A 14,953-nucleotide genomic window follows, 5' to 3' on the forward strand; every position below is an offset into this window, starting at 1 on the left:
GATTCTCTTCAGCGTTTAAATAAATCATCTGCCTCACCAGTTTTCCCAAACCATATCCGGCAGCACGGTCCTCATCACAGCCCAGTGACCCAATGCACTTTTTTGCTGCCAGTTTCTAAATCTCTCGGTATCATTCCTGCTCAAAATACCCCCGTCAGCCTTCACTTCTGTGAAAACCCGCTCATCTACTTCATGCTGAGGCATGAGAAACATCTGTCTTGCCCCACTGTGGAGGAAATCCGCTTCGCTTGGACTCCTAAACGTAACTATATCAGCTGCACTGGTGCAGAAGATGACCATATTAGTAAAGTCTCTGCCATCTGCTGCAATGCTCTCAGGAGATGGCTCAGATTCGCGGAAGACACGACAGGTGGGAAAGACTGTCCGGATGGTTTGGACGATGATCCTGGCGGATGGGAGAAGCAGGTCACCAGCGTAGTTCTAGACATGGTTAGAACTCTCAAATACGAGTGTGGAAATATGGTCGACACTCACAATGGCAATTACCCCGCTTGGCTTCAAGATAGACCTCAGATCCTGGATAAATTCCACGGTGAAAAGCTCGACAGGCTCTGCACCACCAGTAAATACGTCATGAACCACATAATCGTATTGTTCACCAGACCGAGCCACTGCATCGGCGTATGATACTGCGTCAGCAATAATTGCTGTGTGATCAGGTGGTAGCGCAAAATATTTGGTCGCATACTCATGGACAACAGGATCAATCTCGACGATCGTTGTCTTGATACCATGGGCCATGAGAGCCGCAGGAGTCGTACCAATACCAAGGCCACTGTCAAGTGTTAGCTAATCCTTAAAATATGGCGGCTTCAGCACTCACATCACCAACGCTGTAGCTTCCGAGTCGGGAACTCGTTCTGGCACCTCCATCAGCCGGACAGCTTCCAACATCACAAAAACCCCGTAAATTGGCTCTGGGAGGCCATGTGTTGCTCGCGCTGCGAGCCATTGACCGCCAAGCAGGCTGTGGTCGCATCTCAGGACCCGGAATCCTTGCTTGTCACTTTCAAAGACTGAGATGTATCCAGTGAGTGACTCGGCGCGATCGATGAGCGACCACCCAGACTTGCTCAACGTAGAGTTCAGTGCAGACGTCGTGTATGAGTATGGCACGTGGTAGTTGAAGATGGATGTGTGCAGCAATGCCGGCAAGGCGTACAGAAGAAGCTTTGAGGGAGCAAAGATAGAGTAAAGCGCTGTAAGTTGACATTGCAGCCCAAGTCGGGAATGAAGCAAGTCTTTCCCAATGACACGCAGAGTCCAGTGGCCGGTGAAGTATTCCATGGTTCTGTAGAATGCGTATGAGCAAATGCCTGGCATTGCATCCGACAGCCATTGGACACGGCCTGGATTGAGCTCCAGGTCATCCAGAATGGTAGCGGTACACGAGACGGACAGGAGAAGAAGTGGAAGGAATGTGAGACTCTCAATAATGATGGGTCCATACACCGCACCCATGAAGCCACTGATGCGAAAAAGGGAGAATTGCATGACTGGGATGTATGCCGCGATGAAGGGCAGCAGTTTGACCGGCTTCACTGGCAACTGCCGCCTCACGAAGAGGTTGCCGGACCATCCCAGGAAACACGCAGTCATCACGCCTTTGGAGTGCCATATGGAAGATGGAATGGAGCCATAGACCGGTGATAGAGTGAGTAGGGATACGTTGGAGTATGCGGCCGCCAGGGTCAATAAGACAGCCGACTGAATGAGGATCCAGGCCTGCTGAAGCACCCATTTCGTCCACGTCTCTTCTTGAGCCTTTGCAGCCAATTCTCTCAATTCATTCTCGAAACTTTCCTGGGTCAACGAGGGGTGTTCAGAGGACTTCTGTACGGGCTTTGGTGATTTCAGGGCGGATGAGCGAGCCATCAGATGTGAATTGACGACAACGGGTTATTATGAGTTGATCGTCTGATTTCTATCGCCAGCGACTCTCCGAGAAGTTGAACAGCTGGAGTTTTCAAGACGTTGCAGTCACTGGCTGAATAGAACAGGCCATAGCGTTTAAGCCTGAAACGCCTGCAAATTCGAACAGAAAGAAGGGTGAAACAATGGTGAGATCACGTGCGTAATATACTCGTTACAGTATCTTGCTTCTCCAGCCCGGGTCCAGCAGTTAACCATCGCCTGTATATACTTTTATCACATCCTGGTTGTTCTAGATCATCAATTCAAGCTTTAAAGCTGTTAGAGAGAAAGGCCCCTAGTATTATTCCAAAGCTACACTAGCGAGCTATTCTCCAGAGCAAAGTTGCTCATAATGGTATCCTTACAGCATTTTGTATATGACTTGTGTGCATCTTCTCTACTGCGGGTATAATGAGACCCTCAATCTCCATCTCCGGGTCTCCCTCTGGCAGGTCTTTGGGATCCAGAGGCTTCTCACCAATCTCGCCATCGCTGGCACTAACCGTCCCACTGATTGGCCGAGTCCTCTTACTTCTCGGTACTCGAATCCAGGTGTCTTTTTTCCCAGGAGCCACGAATACCACTTCCCATTTTCGCGTTGATAGTAGGTTGCCAATCACAAGATGATGTTGGTACCGTTCTAGCGAATATTGTGCTTTGTGCACCAATATTTCCGGATCTGTCTCTAGTTTAAAGGATACAATCATGCCTTCCGGTGCCCAACCGTCTACCAAGTTCTTCAAGAATTTCGGGACGGGGTCTAGGTCGACAATCAAACGTTTGCTTCGAGGCACCGCCGGTGAAGAATCGAAATTGTCAAATACTTCTTCTTCCTTCTCTTCGTTGCTTGCAGCATCTCTTTCTTCTTTCTGCACGTCTGTTGCGTTGGTGGACTGTATCTTGTGCTCAACCATTCGCTCCGGTGGGACAAAGAAGTCGGAGACTGCTGCAGCGAGGTATAACAAACCACTGGATCCTAGGGTGCGCATGAGCTGGGAGATGGAGCGCAGGACGAAAAGGTAGTCGTTGATAGTCGTGAAGGGGAGAGTCAGGAGTAGGTTGCTCTCCTTGGCAGCATTGTACTGTCTGAGGACTTTCTGCATCTTTTCTTGGTATTCTTCATTGGCAACTATGCTGCCATCCGAACTTTCGTGGAGGAAATCCAGGAAGCAATTTGTGGTATGGCTGTAGTGGCGAGAGTACGGCAAAAGACTGAACTGTCGGTGTAAGAAAATAACTGCATAGCCAGCCTCGAGGAAGTATTCTGCGGACGTTGCACCTCGTGTACCCGCGCTGAAATTGTCGATAAACCTGACGGTCTGCCTCTCGAGAGGGACGGTTGTGCCTCCGGACGTAACCAAGACGACGCGTCTGTCAGCAGCCGCGTGGAAGTCTATGAACGCTTTGGCCTGGGCGGTATGTTCCTCGAGCGCCGCTGGAGCTGGGTTTTCGTGGAAGTAATCCCGTTCAGCCACTTCGGCTGTACTCTGTCGCGCTAAAGCAGGCTTCGAATTCGAAGTGTAGCTTGACATTGTCGTTTGGGAGGACTCTGAGAAGAGGGAGGGTGATGGGGAAACGGGTCTCGAGTCGGGAAGGTTAAAGGAAAGGGTAAAGGTAGAGCTTGAACTTGAGCCTGGGGGCTCGTAGGTAGTCTGCAGAGTAGGATTAGCCATAAGGAATGAAATGTAGATATTTTGGGTTGTTTATAAAGGAGTATGTCTAATATTACCTCAATGAAGTTCTCCCCCAAATGCGATGCAGCCCTTCACTTTCACTCGGCGATTAACCAAAATACCTCGGCCAGCGACGAATGTGCCGGGAGTTCGGTCCAAGGGCAATATCACCAAATGACTGACTAGTTCTACGGACCCTAGTAGACTCGAGTATAGCGATACTTGAATTCGGAGTACATTAGTAGTGGCGGAGTACTGTAGTCGTAGCCGTGGCGTAAGCTTATTGTTATCGTGCCTGATGTGAGGTTGAGGAGTATTCGCACCGGTCCGGCACTTGCATATGTTACCCCGCGTCTCATGGTGGGGCAGATTCATCTATTTGTCTAGATAGGTACTTGTAGTATTTAACTCAACTCTGGATCATTCTTGTCGAACAAATATGTCAGAACATAGAGAACCATTTCGCTATAATAGATGACATTCCCGTGAACTTTGAAAGTTTTCCGTTCTTGCCAGAGCCTGGTGCAAATATCCCACAAGCCCTGAACCTTCATCCAATTATTTAGGACGAGATTTTACCTAGATCCGCAGCAAATAGGCGGTTCTTCCAGACGTCTGCAGAGCAATGCCTGCCCACGGGGAGAGGTATGAAATAAGTCTTGCGCCGGATGCAGAAAAAAACATGTCATTTGGTATCCGAATGCCGCTATGAAACTGAAAACTACAACGCTCAATATGTCCCCGCTTCGTATTCTCCATACATGCCAATGCCAAGTCTAAATCAAGTATAGATCAATACCGGTAGACTGGTGCCTTGGCACTAGGCTGTGTGCCAGATCCCTCAATCCTCACATTGTCTTCGTCCGATGTGTCACCAGCTGCGTGCATTGTGAGCTTTCCAGTAGCACTTTCCTGTCTCCCAATGTAGCTCTGCGTATCCTGAAATCCAGGATGGTATGGCTCAATGCCTAACCTGTCATTGAACTGCCCTGTAGCAGTAGGAGGCTTGTCTTTTGGGTAGGGCGGCTTCTGCTCCGGCTTCGAGGCCATCTCAGAAGGGTCGGAGAAGGGGTTTTCACTGTCAACGTCTGTTGGAGCGTAATCGCCAGGGGGTGGTATCTGTGGCGCTGTAGCCACATCCTTCCTCGAAGGCTTGCTATGGTTTGGCGGAGGGCCAGGAGGAGCTGCAAAGTCAGACTCGATGTGTCCTGGAGGCGGCCCATTGGGAGGAGTTATGCCAGTCTCTCCATTGCCCAACCCTGCAGCCTTTCTCGATGACAGTATCGCACGCTGATGTCGATTCATCGCTTTACTCAACTGTTCGTTTGTTTCGATCAAAGTCTCCATGGTATCGTTGTCAGGTGAGGGGTTCTCCGCTATCATATATGCTTGCACGCTCCTACTCGCACTCTGGCAGCGATCAGCGAACTCCCGGACGAGTTCATTTTGCAACAGTTCGGAGGGCGGTGTACTCTGGACTGTCTGTGAAAGTAATTGCGCCGAAGTTCGAGCTTCTTCGATGCGGGAGGAGAGTTCGTGGGGAGGAGGGAGTCGGTGGCTGTGGTGGTTCCGAGAAAAGTAGTTTTGGCTGTGGGGATCGACAGGAGGAGGAGCGTTGACTCGAGGACCTGCTGGACCCTGCCTGCTGTCAGTATCACTATCCACTGCACGGGGAGAGTAAACCATACGTGAATTTTGACCATGCGCTCATGTTCTTTTTTCCACATCTCGTTGAGCTGCGCGCATCCCTCGTCGTTCGCCTTATCTCTCTGAAATGTTTCGAGCGTTTCCATAAGGATCTGCTTGACACTTGGATCCCTTCCAAATCGCAACAGCTCCTTCACCGTCTGAACGAACTTCGAGTCGAGGTTTCTTGTAAACGTCTTGCCAGGGTTGTCGGACAGTATTCTGATCAGCATGATGGCATTGTATTGTATATAAGGTTTCGCAAAGTTGTCCTTGGAGAGGAACTTTCGAATGAGATGCGCGGACTCCTTTGCCGCGGAGGGGGAGGATTCGCAAGATTCGACAATCGTAGGGAGGTAAAGCACCTCTTCCCCCTGCGAGAATTAAACATCAGCAGCCAGTCACCTCTTAGAGGCATTGCAGACAGAGGGGAGCCATACGGAGCCATTCGGTCCACCAGATTCGCAGAACAGTCGCTGTTGCGCGTATTAGTACCGGTACGTGGCTGGAGCCTGAAGCTGTCACATACAACATTGCGCAGCGCATTTGCTTCTGGGGTATCGGCTTGCGAGTCTGCAGGTCCAGCTGTAGGTCCAGCTCCTTCAGGGGCGTCTGTGTCTCTGGCTGGAGGGGAAAAGTATTGTATTAGTATGGCGGTGTTAAAGGGGGGTTTTGGGCGATCCTACGTTTGCGCTTTAAAGATCCCAGCATCCGGTTGACATTCATACTCTTCATTGCCTTCATGATGAAGGGTCGGGGGGTAGTATGGTATGGGAACTTCAAGGAGAGGAGGAGGAAGAAGAGGAGGAGAGGGGAGAAAAGAGGAGGGAAGATTGTGTATATGAGCGATGTATGAAACTGGGGGTTCTTATGGTGTTGTGAATTCGTTGCTTGGAGATTGTCGGTAGATTGTCGGCTGGCTGTTTAGGAAGCTGAGCCACCCTGTGAGGACGTGGGATGTGAGTGAGGATTACGATTTTGTAGCGCGCGCACCTTTATAGTGTACAGTACTGTAGGTACCTACCTAAGCTAAGTTACTGGTCTTCACAGCAATTGAACACCCACACCTCATGTTTTCAACGCTCTAACATGTCGGTCCTATTCTTGCGCCTTGCGCGCAGCTATCAATCTCCCGCGACGCGTATTATACTCTCTCAATCTCGACCCGTCGCTGTTCTCCCTCGAAACGCACTGCTCTTACGACGCCCCGCATCGACAGCAACCCGAGAAGCTGGCTCAGTCGTCACTCGACTAAAGAACCTCCTCTATGGGACATCCCTCTCCCTTTTCGCCGTCTTCAGCTACCTCTATATCACCGATACCCGAGCTAGTGTACACCAATGGCTCGTCGTTCCCGCATTGCGGTGGCTCTTACCTGATGCCGAGGATGCACACCATATTGGAACTAAAGCTCTGAAGGCAATGTACTCATTCGGCATCCACGCCCGAGAACGAAATTCCAAGAATCAAGACTTGAAGGATGTAGATTTGGGCATCACAGTATTTGGGCAGAGGCTACAGAACCCAATTGGGACGTCTGCGGGTCTCGATAAGCTGGCAGAAATACCAGATGCGCTTTTCGCATTAGGACCTGCGATTGTGGAAGTGGGAGGAGCAACACCATTCCCGCAAGACGGTAATCCTAAGCCGCGAGTGTTTAGGCTGCCTAGCCAAAAATCTCTGATCAATCGATACGGACTGAACTCTCTAGGCGCGGAGGACATGGCTATGCGATTAAGGGAACGTGTACGGCTTTTCGCATATCATAATGGCTACGGCATTGGCAAAGATGCCGAGGAATTTGTTCTCAATGGTGGAGCGGGAGTTCCAGCCGGAAGCTTGGTGGAGGGGAAACTGTTGGCTGTGCAAGTCGCCAAGAACAAGCTTACGAAAGATGAGGACATCGAGGCTGTGAAGAACGATTATGTCTACTGTGTGGAAAAGTTGGCACCTTATGCAGATATATTGGTGGTAAATGTCAGCAGCCCAAACACCCCAGGTTTGCGAACGTTGCAAAAGGTAGAGCCTCTAACTAGAATACTGGAGGGTGTGGTTGCTGCAGCAAGATCTGTAGACAGGAAGACAAAACCTCGGGTGATGGTCAAAGTCTCACCTGATGAAGACCAAGATGAACAGCTCGAGGGAATTGTGGAGGCTATTTGGAGAAGCGGGGTCGACGGAGTTATAGTTGGAAATACGACGAAAAGAAGACAAAATCTCATCCCTAACCATGTTGACTTGCCAGCCAAGGAAAGGCTAATACTGGACGAGCAAGGTGGATTTTCAGGCCCGCAGATGTTTGAGAGAACTTTGGGACTGGTGAAGAGATATAAACGTCTTTTAGACCAAGGACCACCTCCACCCCATGAGAAGGAACCGGCGAAATCACCTAAGCTGGTTGGGGGTGCCGAAACTAGGGATGAACCTACAGTGAAAGAGTCCCTCACAGGATCAACGGCGGCCGGTGTTGGTCTGGGGAAACACGAACAAAAAGTCATATTCGCTACAGGTGGCATCACAAACGGGAAGCAGGCGCTTGAGATTTTGAATGCTGGAGCTAGTGTGGCACAGATATACACTGCATTGGTATATGGGGGTGTCGGTACAGTTTCAAGGATCAAAAAAGAGATGAAGAATGAAGTTCTGGGCAAACCTTAGATGAGGGCCCCTTGTGGTTGTGGAATAGCAGCAGAGCAGAATTGTACACAATACAAGCATTAATGTGTAACTCGCAGAAGATCGTCTACGGTAGGTATTGATTATTTACTCGCAAAAGGCAGCTACAGTCAGTCATCGGCATTTGGCCCGTGGGGGTAATGCTTCGTGGGCTTTTCACACACAACCTCACTGACTTCAAACTACCTAGCTACGAATGCAATGCTGGTGCACATCGACTGGATTGCTCAATACATCTTATGGGCATTTCTGTCTTCTTGTTACGCGGACGAGTGTTCCATGGTCCGTTCTAGGTCTGCTGCTAAGCCGGAGACTTTTGGTTGAAGGGGTGTTGGAACTTGGAACAGCTGCTCAGTTACAAAGTATCTCTAGGCTAATGAATGAATGAAGCTCTACATTACCAAGGACACGGACACGGACATGGTGGATCAGATGGGATTTTCTTCTCTGTACTAACCTATACAGTCCTTCATCATGTCCTGATTACCTGATAATACACCATGCAAGTAGTAACCTAACTATAGTTTCTAAGTAGAATCCAGTTGCCCTATAGTCGAGTTTCATTGGTGCCGAAAATTTCTTCTTCAAAATTTCAAGCCAAGGACCCACTTGTCCGGCCCGCCCATCCTCTGGTATGTATATACGAAAACAAACACTTTGCGTTTCAAAAACATAAGCCTGCCCGGCTAGGTATGTTACAGTCTAGAAGATGAATCATGAGAATGGTTGCTAACATCTTCCCAGCTCAATCGGTAGAGCGTCAGACTCTTATATCAAGAAGCAATCTGAAGGTTGCGGGTTCGACCCCCGCGTTGGGCTCAATTCCCAACGCTTAAGCATAGCTTAAACACCACATTTTTGCAATTTTTGCCTTCTTTTTTTTTATTTAGTGTTGCAATAGTGCTTAGGCCTTTTTTAATAGTGTTTTTTTTAAACGACAGTTTCTAATTTTATATAATAAAACCTAGATATCTTGCAAAAATTCTGTGCCACTTAGTAGAGAATTGAAATTTCACTTTGAGTCGTGGAGTGTTATTTGGTACGAGAGTCACGTGTGGTCTATTTCAAGGTACCAAGGTACCAGCCAGTTGTCATTCGAGTCTGGAAACTGTCCTGAAAACATGGATTTACCGCGGAGCCCACCACAGCCCGCAATGCTTTGAAAGTAGCAAGCAAGAGTAATAGAAATGGCTTCAAACAACAACAAGAAAGCGGAGCCACAGATCGTCCAGTGGCTCCTCGACACACGCAACTTGTGGCCCGTACCGCAGAGGGCCGCTCCAGGGATGAAGTCCAAGAGCTGAAGTCGGTTGTATGTATTGTATTCACGGCTGTTAAAACCAGTCACTTTATTCCACCATGCTGATTCAAAAAGGCTTCCCGAGCGTTGGCTCTCCTTTCTTCTTCCGAGCAAGAAGCTGTGCTCAGATACTACCAAGTCAAAGACGCTAAGATGAGCCTTGCTTCTCATCTACTGAAGCATCTTGTCATTACAAAATACTGCAATGTGCCATGGTCAAAGAGCAAGATATCTAGACAGCCGACACACGGGAAACCGTGTTACATTCCAGAAGGCGATGATCACATGCACATTGATTTCAACGTCAGCCATCAAGCGGGGATTGTGAGCCTGATTGCTGCCATAGGATTCGAGAATCATGTTGATGTTGGGACAGATGTGGTATGCGCGAATGAAAGATTAGTTCATGATTGTTCCAATATCGACAAAGAGGGATTCTTCGCCTGGGTGGATATCCACAGCGACGTGTTTGCAGATTCAGAAGTGAATGACATGAAATTATCGCCCGTCTCGACAAGGTCGGTTGGAATATTGGATGGAGAAATCGAGGGTTATGCAAAGGATACGCTGTCACGATGTCAGTGGAGGAACAGAAAGCTCGACATAAAGGTCATGACAGGAGGTGGCGTTCCAGAGGTGGTGGAATTGTCAAGCAACGTGGTCATCGAAGCAAAGCTGCGGCGGTTCTATGCTATGTGGTGCCTAAGAGAGACCTATGTGAAAATGACTGGCGAGGCACTACTTGCTTCTTGGTTGAAGGACTTGGAGATCTCTAATGTGCAAATCCCAGCAGCAAAAGAAAGCGCCGACCCGTTTTCCTTAGAGGTAGGAGACATTGCCCAGGATTTCAAGATGATTTTCAAAGGGAAGCCAGTCAAGGACGTGAATATGGAATTGTCCGCACTAGGATCCGCGTACATGGTAGGAGGCTGCGTAAGACCTTTAGCGGTGATGGGAAAGTGGCTGGAGTTGAATCTTGAGACGGATGTCCTAGATATTGCAGAAGCAAACCCCTAATGTCCATTTCGACGCAAGGTGCGTGGGTATTGGGTTCTGAGCCTCTTGAAAATAGCTAGGATTCTAAACATATATGCTGGACAGGATAGATATAAGGAGTGTATCTCTTCAACGGAGGAAGACTAAGGATATCACAGCTCAACCCAATGAGCAAAAGAGAGGCCAGAGAAGGAGCCAGCAATGCAGCATTAAGCTTCTCCAATAACATATTTTATACAGTATAGAGTGCTCCGTAGACTAGAGATATCAGAACCCGCTATCTATAATATCTAATGTCCTCCCAAGAACGCCGCCGCCGAGAAACGCCATCCATGCATGCCAAAAAGTCAAGATCCAGCTATCCCAAGATTCAGGTGTTTAATGGCTCGCCATCTTTTCCCCATCTACTAGCTTCGTCACCACCCTTCCACTCTCTCTCGACATATCCCAACTCCCTCTTCACCCTCTCCACAGTCTCCTTATGACCTGTATTCTTTCCTATATTATCACTAATCTTAATAGCTTGGTTTCCTGCTGCGGAGCCGAGCTTGATGACAATATTGAGTGGGGTAGACTTGGTGCCGGTACTCTGGTGGATGAAATCGTTGGTGAAAAAAGTGCCAACACCGAAAGTTGTGTTGAAACCAGCATCGTCGGATATCTTCTTGTACTGTATGCATAGGTCGATATTTAGAGAATCAGAGAAAACAATGGTTTTCTTGTCCTTGATTCCTTGCTCATCATAAAACCGTCGCATAATCTTAACGAAGTCGGCAGGGTCACCAGAGTCTTGTCGAACGCCAGCGAAAACGTCCGCAAAAGTCTTTGCTTTTCCATCGATCTTGTCCAAAGAAGTTTCCAGAGGTACCTCGGAGGTCTTGCCATCCCCGGTGGTCGTCATGCGGGGTATAGGTTGCTTGAAGGATCCCAGAAAGACAGACGTGCCGAAGGTATCCGTGAGTGCAATTCCTAGAACGCCTTCTCCGAAACAGTCAACCCAATGGTTTAATGCAGTCGTCGTAGCCGTCTTGTAATCTCCGGTGATAGCGGCGACGCCCATGAACCATTCGTGTGCGACTGTGCCAATTGGAGGAATCCCGAACCTCATTGCCAAATGGACATTACTTGTTCCCGAAATTGCGCCTGACAGACCAGCCTTCTCCCCTGCCTTCTTCGCCTTGACCAAGCCTCGGAATACCAACGCCTGCGTATGATAATCTCTTCTCCGTCTGGTTCCAAACTCGGAAACGACACAGCCAGCCTCGAGAAGGCGCATTCCCTTAGCATAGGCCTTGTCTTCTTGTCCATCATATGTCCAATCGGTATCCATGAATCGGAAGTAAGCTTCGCTCGTCAGGGCCAAGAGCGGGATCTCGTAGAGAATCGTCTCCACCCATAAACCCTTGATCGTCAGGCAGAATTCACCAATGTCATCCTCACTTCCAGTGTCTTTCTCGGGCGTGAAGGAGGCCTCGATTTGATCGCGAGGATTGAGGCGGAACTCTTTGAGGAAGTCGAGATAGGGTTTATTCAGATACGTGCAAGTATTCTGCAGGAAGCGGAGTTCGTCGTTTGAGAGCGCAATGTTACCAAGTTCTGTTTGAGGTTGTTAGTGAAGTCTCGCGCAAGGTTGAAGAATAACAAGCGTACTATTGATTTGGATCTGAAGCCAGCGAAAGGCGGCTCTGGAAAGCTTCTTCTCGGGGGTTCTGTTGTGAAAGGCGTATGTGACCTTGACATCCGAAAAGTACCTGAGGACGGCGCATTGCATAGTCAACTTGTACAAGTCGGTGTCAAGGAAGGAGATGACTCCCTCGGGAAAGGGCGATGAACCATTGAAGTCCATGGCGAAGTGAAGGTTTGCAGAAGGAGGATAGGAGAAAATGAAGGGAAAGCGACGGACTGCTACTTAAGAAGCCGCGACTACTACTGTAAATAACTTCGATTGCTAAGCGAGGGCTCATCCAGACCAGAGATCTTGCAAAGAGGACGGAGAAGTCGTATGCTTTTCTGATTAGATATTAGTGTTTTTCCAGAAGTGGGATCTAGTCATGGAATCCATTATTTCCTACATGTCTATGTAGAAGGTTTCGGACTTGTAATTTACCCCTCCACCCCACTCCACCCCACCCCAATTCCTCCCGGCCGCTTCCGTCCTCCGAGCTCCGAGGAAGATCAAAAGTACCTACGAACAGCTCTTCAATTCAGCTTCATCATGTTTACAGGAATTGTTGAGATAATAGGAGGTCTGTCTTTCCCTTCAACTGATAAGAAAAGCCGGCCTAGCTAACCTCGTCCAGATGTCTCCGAACTCAATCATCAAGCCGAAGATGGTGGTACAACACTCACCATTTCCAACGCCTCCGAGATCCTGGCCGATTGCCATCTTGGGGACAGTATCAGCATAAACGGCACCTGCTTAACTGTCACGTCTTTCGATGAATCCTCCTTCAAAGTCGGCGTCGCGCCTGAAACCCTCAGACGGACGAATCTTGGCTCCCTCAAGCAGCACAGTCGAGTCAACTTGGAGCGGGCCGTCTCAGCAACTACGCGTATGGGCGGACACTTTGTGCAAGGCCACGTTGACACTATCGCCACAATATTGAAAAAGCAGCCGGATGGAAATGCGATTACATTCAGATTTCAACCCCGAGATAAGGCTGTCCTTAGATATGTGGTGGAAAAGGGATATGTCACATTGGATGGAGCGAGTCTGACAGTCACCAAGGTCGATGACGAAGAGGGTTGGTGGGAAGTCATGTTGATTTCGTACACCCAGGAGAAGATTGTTACTGCAAGTAAAACCTTGGGAGATGAGGTTAACGTTGAAGTCGACCAGATTGGCAAGTACGTGGAGAAGGCTGTCGAAGGCTACTTTTCAAAGGGTAGTAGTGGAGAGCCTGTCATCCTTCAGAAGATGGTGGAGAGAATTGTGGAGGCAAAGCTAGCACAGACGAAGTAAACGAACGATGTGTATTCCATCACATTATAGGATCTCCCTTGGCCATCCTCAACTCTTTCCTCGTCAGTTCCACCTCCATAATCCTCTGATCCGCCGGTATCTTCTCTTCCAACCCATCATCATCCACATCAAAATACAGCGCCCAAACCCCTTCGCCCTCTTCCACAACAGTAAACCCTTCCCACCCATCAAAGGTAAGCCTTCTATCGATTGGCGTGACATTCCAGGGCCCAACTAGATGTCCTTCCGTCTCAACACGAAGACCGTATTTCACTTCGTAGGTATCTTTATCCACGTAGATCCAATTAAGCTGAGGAGGATCATCCGCAATAGTAGAGACATAGCCTTCACCTCGACGTCCCCATTTGCTGTCTGGATAGGGGAAGAAGTACCCTGCGAAGATGTGTCCATACTGCTGTATCCGGTCCGCGTCATTTTCGAAGTCTTCAGGAAACTTCGATTTTGGATTTACGGTTGTAACATAAAGCTATCAGTTTGCTCATCAGCAGCTGTTTCTTTCCACGGCTATTAGAGGTAGGAGGCCCTATACCTTCTTATCTTTGAGAACAACTGAACCGCCATGTATATCCCGTGCTTTTCGTGATGGATCTGAGCAAGAAACCGAGAGGTTTGCTTTTCGGCTTCTATGTTTCTCTCGCGCATTCTGCTTTTGACCTGATCGAACGGCCTCCGTCGTTCCAATAATGGCAGGACATGCTGCAATGGATGTGAGAATTCCCAGTACCATTCTGCGAGATTTGAGAAACTGTAATGCTAAGAATTTTACGACCAGGCAGATATATGCCAGGCTTTTGGTGTGTTTTACGGTTTGATAATATATCGCTGCTTTGTTCCAGACGTTGTTGGATATTGTTCTCTTGTTCTCTTGACTTGATTGAAATCTTGATGGGAAGAGTCACGTGGATGCTACGAGTAAAACTTGATTCTGGTGCACTGTAGGGATTAATGCCGTCACTCAACACCTGACCTGTAGGCAACCAGTCAGCCAGTCTCGAGCCAGCCCAGTCACGCCAGGCGTGGTGATCTCGGCTGTTGAGACGATCTGATATAATAAACCGACGACAAGCTTTTCAGTTTCCTGAGCTATTTTGTTGTCCGATATGTTAGTCGTTCTCTTTGTCAGTTTGTAGCCTGAGAACAGAGCCGCTGCTTTTTAACTTGAAGACACTATTAACATTACAGCCTAAGAATGAGAATAACAGCCCAAGTCAGCATTGCTCGCACCTGTGCCCAGGGACCAGCTGACATCGGCGGACCCGGCATAGATGCTCCTTAATAGCTCATCTCTATAATGTGAGCCAAAAACCAGAGGGAATTCTCGATTACTATTCTGGGATATACTCTAGTTGATGTTCTTGAACCAGAAAGAAAAACCTACATAGTGAAAAAACAAATATATAACCAGCTGTTTATCTTAAACCAAGGATTTTAGGACCTTGCGGTGTTTCGTCTGTGATGTTTGTCTGTTCGCCGGCTCTTCCATGTTTTTCAAGCTTTTGTTTTCTATCGTTATCTCCAACGATTGAAGTTTGTCATGCAAGTCTTGAGACTTTGGATGATCAGATCCAAAGGCCTTCTTATAGCCCTGCAGCGCCCGCTAGTACATCTGCTCGGCCTCCCCTAGCTTGCCCTGGTCAGCGTAGAGAAGTCCTAGGTTATTAACCGTGTTAAGCGTTGATGTATGCTCTGGACCCCCATGCCTTC

At 48.5% G+C, this 14,953-nt stretch overlaps 8 protein-coding genes and 1 non-coding gene across 9 annotated transcripts; 4 read left to right on the plus strand and 5 right to left on the minus strand.

Moving 5' to 3' along the window:
- Positions 1-33: 33 nt before the first annotated feature.
- On the minus strand, positions 34-1,896 carry speE (Polyamine aminopropyltransferase; the record flags this gene model as incomplete). Its single annotated transcript, XM_031151724.1, has 3 exons — positions 34-441; positions 496-796; positions 845-1,896. The coding sequence occupies 3 exons, from the start codon at positions 1,894-1,896 to the stop codon at positions 34-36; spliced, it is 1,761 nt and encodes a 586-aa protein (XP_031002587.1).
- Positions 1,897-2,282: 386 nt separating this feature from the next.
- On the minus strand, positions 2,283-3,608 carry CAB2 (Phosphopantothenate--cysteine ligase; the record flags this gene model as incomplete). The annotated part of the gene is made up of 1 exon (XM_031151725.1): positions 2,283-3,608. One exon carries the CDS (start codon positions 3,606-3,608, stop codon positions 2,283-2,285), a length of 1,326 nt encoding a protein of 441 aa, XP_031002588.1.
- A 792-nt stretch (positions 3,609-4,400) lies between these two features.
- LHYA1_G006792 (uncharacterized protein) lies at positions 4,401-6,038 on the minus strand (the record flags this gene model as incomplete). The annotated part of the gene is made up of 5 exons (XM_031151726.1): positions 4,401-5,246; positions 5,297-5,668; positions 5,735-5,770; positions 5,824-5,918; positions 5,981-6,038. 5 exons carry the CDS (start codon positions 6,036-6,038, stop codon positions 4,401-4,403), a joined length of 1,407 nt encoding a protein of 468 aa, XP_031002584.1.
- Positions 6,039-6,383: 345 nt separating this feature from the next.
- URA9 (Dihydroorotate dehydrogenase (quinone), mitochondrial) lies at positions 6,384-7,952 on the plus strand (the record flags this gene model as incomplete). Its single annotated transcript, XM_031151727.1, has 1 exon — positions 6,384-7,952. One exon carries the CDS (start codon positions 6,384-6,386, stop codon positions 7,950-7,952), a length of 1,569 nt encoding a protein of 522 aa, XP_031002585.1.
- A 756-nt stretch (positions 7,953-8,708) lies between these two features.
- Positions 8,709-8,789, plus strand: LHYA1_G006794. The gene has a single exon. It is a non-coding gene; the product is annotated as a tRNA-Lys (tRNA).
- A 368-nt stretch (positions 8,790-9,157) lies between these two features.
- npgA (4'-phosphopantetheinyl transferase) lies at positions 9,158-10,287 on the plus strand (the record flags this gene model as incomplete). Its single annotated transcript, XM_031151728.1, has 2 exons — positions 9,158-9,232; positions 9,346-10,287. 2 exons carry the CDS (start codon positions 9,158-9,160, stop codon positions 10,285-10,287), a joined length of 1,017 nt encoding a protein of 338 aa, XP_031002591.1.
- A 349-nt stretch (positions 10,288-10,636) lies between these two features.
- Positions 10,637-12,112, minus strand: NPT1 (Nicotinate phosphoribosyltransferase; the record flags this gene model as incomplete). The annotated part of the gene is made up of 2 exons (XM_031151729.1): positions 10,637-11,862; positions 11,917-12,112. The coding sequence occupies 2 exons, from the start codon at positions 12,110-12,112 to the stop codon at positions 10,637-10,639; spliced, it is 1,422 nt and encodes a 473-aa protein (XP_031002589.1).
- A 369-nt stretch (positions 12,113-12,481) lies between these two features.
- Positions 12,482-13,228, plus strand: rib5 (Riboflavin synthase; the record flags this gene model as incomplete). Its single annotated transcript, XM_031151730.1, has 2 exons — positions 12,482-12,512; positions 12,567-13,228. 2 exons carry the CDS (start codon positions 12,482-12,484, stop codon positions 13,226-13,228), a joined length of 693 nt encoding a protein of 230 aa, XP_031002590.1.
- A 19-nt stretch (positions 13,229-13,247) lies between these two features.
- Positions 13,248-13,976, minus strand: LHYA1_G006798 (uncharacterized protein; the record flags this gene model as incomplete). The annotated part of the gene is made up of 2 exons (XM_031151731.1): positions 13,248-13,715; positions 13,779-13,976. 2 exons carry the CDS (start codon positions 13,974-13,976, stop codon positions 13,248-13,250), a joined length of 666 nt encoding a protein of 221 aa, XP_031002586.1.
- Positions 13,977-14,953: the final 977 nt, after the last annotated feature.

This window comes from Lachnellula hyalina (genome assembly GCF_007821495.1).
Source record: "Lachnellula hyalina strain CBS 185.66 chromosome Unknown contig00161, whole genome shotgun sequence".
Taxonomy (NCBI): Eukaryota; Fungi; Ascomycota; class Leotiomycetes; order Helotiales; family Lachnaceae; genus Lachnellula; species Lachnellula hyalina.